Source organism: Buteo buteo, chromosome 17 (assembly GCF_964188355.1).
Source record: "Buteo buteo chromosome 17, bButBut1.hap1.1, whole genome shotgun sequence".
In the NCBI taxonomy this organism is placed as follows: domain Eukaryota; kingdom Metazoa; phylum Chordata; class Aves; order Accipitriformes; family Accipitridae; genus Buteo; species Buteo buteo.
In genome coordinates, this window is record NC_134187.1 from 29,874,304 (window position 1) to 29,877,173 (window position 2,870).

The following is a 2,870-nucleotide window of genomic DNA, read 5'->3' on the forward strand; positions in this document are numbered from 1 at the left end:
CACACGTGTCACGTGTGCACACAGCCCCCCACGCACCCACGGGCACACTCCCCCCCCCCGCACGCAGCGCCCCTCGCCGCCGCCAGGGGGCGCGGTGCGCGGGCCCGCCCCTTTCCTCCAGACCCCGCCTCCTCCTCCCGGCCCCGCCCCCGCGCCCCACCTCCCCGTAGAAGGCGCGCAGCCTCCGGCCCCGCCACCTCCCGGCCCGCAGGCGGCGCCGCGGGGCGGGCGACGCTCTGGGCGGTGGCATCCGCTCACCTCTCAGTGGTGCTTCCGGTTGCGCCTGCGCACTGGGTGCCGCCGCGACCTGCCCGCCGCCGGTTCGCCAGGTGAGCGGCCGCGGCGGGCCGGGGCCTCGGGCGGGAGGCAGAGACCCCCTTGGTGGGGACAAGGGGAAGGGGAGAGAGACCCCCCTCGGGGGTGGGGGAGGGCGACAGAGTTCTGGGGTGTGTGGGAGGGGAGGCCCCCGCTCAGGAGTGGGGGACAGCGAAGAGAGACCACCCCCGGGTGGGGATACGACGGGCGATTCCCCCCCCCATCCCCCAAGGAGCTGGTTGGGGCGTCCCCTCTCTGAGTTTTGGGGTGACAACCTCCCCCCCACACACACACACACACTGAGTTTTGGGGTGACCCCCACACTGTTTTGGGGCGACATCCCCTTACGCTGCCTTCTGAGGTGACACCCCCCCCCCTCCACGCTGGGGTTTTGCGCTCCATGCTCTGTCCTCTCCAGCCCTCATGTCCCCCAGAGTTGGGAGTCCCCAGGCCGTGACCCCCCCATACCAGCCCTGGGAGGCAGGGCCGAGGCGGGATCCCCAGGGCCTGTCCTGCCTGCTGGGGAGCAGGGGCCTCGTAAGCATCTATTGACCCCCAGGTGGGTGAAACCCCCCAAGATTCTGCACTGGAGCAACTCCAGGACCCCAAATTCCTGAGCCCCAAACTGCTACCGTGGTGCTACTCAGCCAGGAGCTGTCACCTGGGTGACAAAGACATGTCCTGCCCCGCCATTCCCACATGGCTCAGACCTCCTGTGTGTCCCCAAGTCCCCTGCCTGTCCCCAGGGGCCATCCCGCATCCGTGAGGCTGGATCCCACGTGCTGCGGCTCCTCACACCCCGGTGTCTGTGTGTCTCTTCCAGCCGTGTCCCACACGTGTGTCCCTCCGTCCCTCGCCATGTACGCCTGTGCAAAGTTCGTCTCCGCTCCTGCGCTAGTGAGTAGTGACAAGCCTCTCCTTCGCCCTCAATGTCCCCTCCGCGGGATAAGGGTGTGCAGGGGGTAATGTGTGCCCCCCTCGGGGACAGGAGGAGAGGTTTGGGGACACTTTTGCACATTTAGAGCCACCCTGGACTGCACTGAAGGCAACTGGAGCAGTGAGCACTCAGCCGCTCTGCTTAAAGATCGTTTGCCTTCCCTCGGTAGTTACTAATTACCCATGTGGAGGTGGATATGGTGCCAGGAGTAAAGCGCCTTTGGCTGGGTGCTGGCTCCGGCGGCATACAGGATCCATACGCCCATCCCTCCGGCCTTGGGGTGCCCGTGGCAGGGCCGTGGGGTGCCCAGGAGCTCCTCTTTGCTGCCGGGTGCCAGGACAGGCTCTCCCGTCTGGGTGCTGCTGGCTCACAGGGCACCCTGAGGGGCTGAGCAGGTTTGGGGGGTAGCAGAGGTGGCAGCGGTGGCCTCAGGCGACCCCCAGGTGGAGTTTTGCTGCCTTGAGGAAGCGCGGGGTAGGGCTTCCCACCCAAACCTGAGGGTGCTGTGCCTTGTAGGTGAGGAGGAGCTCACGGGTGCTGTGCCAGCCCCTCTCTGCCTCCGTCCTGAGCAGACCTGAGGCCCAGACAGAGCAGGTAACGTGCCCACCTTGGACTGCGGGACACGGGGGGGGGTAGGGGGTGCTGGGGGGTGCTGAGCACCAGCCCTGGGAGGGGCACGGGGAAGCAACTGTGCCCCCTGTCCGTTCTGGGGCTCCCCAAGAGGCTGCAGGGAGCTCGATGGCGGGAAACTGAGGCCCCTGGCGGGGCTGGGCTGAGCTTCCCCCCCTCTTGTCCACCCTCCTGTCCCCACAGGCGCGGCTGAGCACCCACCGGGCCATCCAGACGAGCACGGCCCACCGGGACATCGACACCGCCGCCAAGTTCATCGGCGCCGGCGCTGCCACCGTGGGGGTGGCCGGTTCTGGTGCCGGCATCGGCACCGTCTTCGGCAGCCTCATCATCGGCTATGCCAGGTCGGGGGGGAACGACACCAGGGGGTGGAAATGGGGGGGTTGGGGGCCGGCTGTGCCCCCGCTGACCAGCCTCTTGTCTCCCCGCAGGAACCCCTCGCTTAAACAGCAGCTTTTCTCCTACGCCATCTTGGGCTTTGCCCTCTCCGAGGCCATGGGGCTCTTCTGCCTCATGGTGGCCTTCCTCATCCTCTTCGCCATGTGACAGAGATGGTGACAGTGACGGAGCCGGCACCCCGCCGTGCCCGGTCCCATGCCCAGCCGTGAATGCCGGCTGGGGGGTAGGCAAGAGCTCCAGCCCTGCCATGGGCGGGAGGCGAATAAAGACGGTTTGATAACGGGCTCTCGGCTCCTCGTGTCTCCTTGGTGGCCCTGTCCTGTGTCACTTGTCCGCGGCACGGCGCAGCACCGGACCACACTACCCTGGCCTCGCTTTCTCCCTCCCCCTTGGGGAGGTGGCAGTGTCCCCAGAGGTGACACCAAGTGCCTGGAGCTGAGTCCTGCTGCCACTCCGAGCCTTCGGACATCACCGATCTCCGGGGACAGCCAGGAGCCCTCGGGTCACCTTCCATCTATCCCTGCCCGGGGACATCACCCCCTTAGGAACACCGCAACAACGACCACCCGCCTGGCAGCCCCAGGAGCTG

General features: G+C 67.4%; 1 protein-coding gene across 1 annotated transcript; it reads left to right on the plus strand.

Moving 5' to 3' along the window:
- The first annotated feature begins 252 nt into the window (after positions 1-252).
- ATP5MC2 (ATP synthase membrane subunit c locus 2) lies at positions 253-2,565 on the plus strand. The gene is made up of 5 exons (XM_075049930.1): positions 253-329; positions 1,139-1,212; positions 1,769-1,846; positions 2,066-2,226; positions 2,314-2,565. The coding sequence occupies exons 2-5, from the start codon at positions 1,174-1,176 to the stop codon at positions 2,426-2,428; spliced, it is 393 nt and encodes a 130-aa protein (XP_074906031.1). The 5' UTR covers positions 253-329; positions 1,139-1,173; the 3' UTR covers positions 2,429-2,565.
- Positions 2,566-2,870: the final 305 nt, after the last annotated feature.

Excerpts from the sequence above, each read along its gene's own strand:
- ATP5MC2 (XM_075049930.1), top strand. The coding sequence starts at position 1,174 with ATGTACGCCTGTGCAAAGTTCGTCTCCGCTCCTGCGCTA. Across the intron at positions 1,213-1,768 it reads TCGTCTCCGCTCCTGCGCTA|GTGAGGAGGAGCTCACGGGT; the intron begins GTGAGTAGTGAC and ends TGTGCCTTGTAG. Across the intron at positions 2,227-2,313 it reads CTCATCATCGGCTATGCCAG|GAACCCCTCGCTTAAACAGC; the intron begins GTCGGGGGGGAA and ends GTCTCCCCGCAG.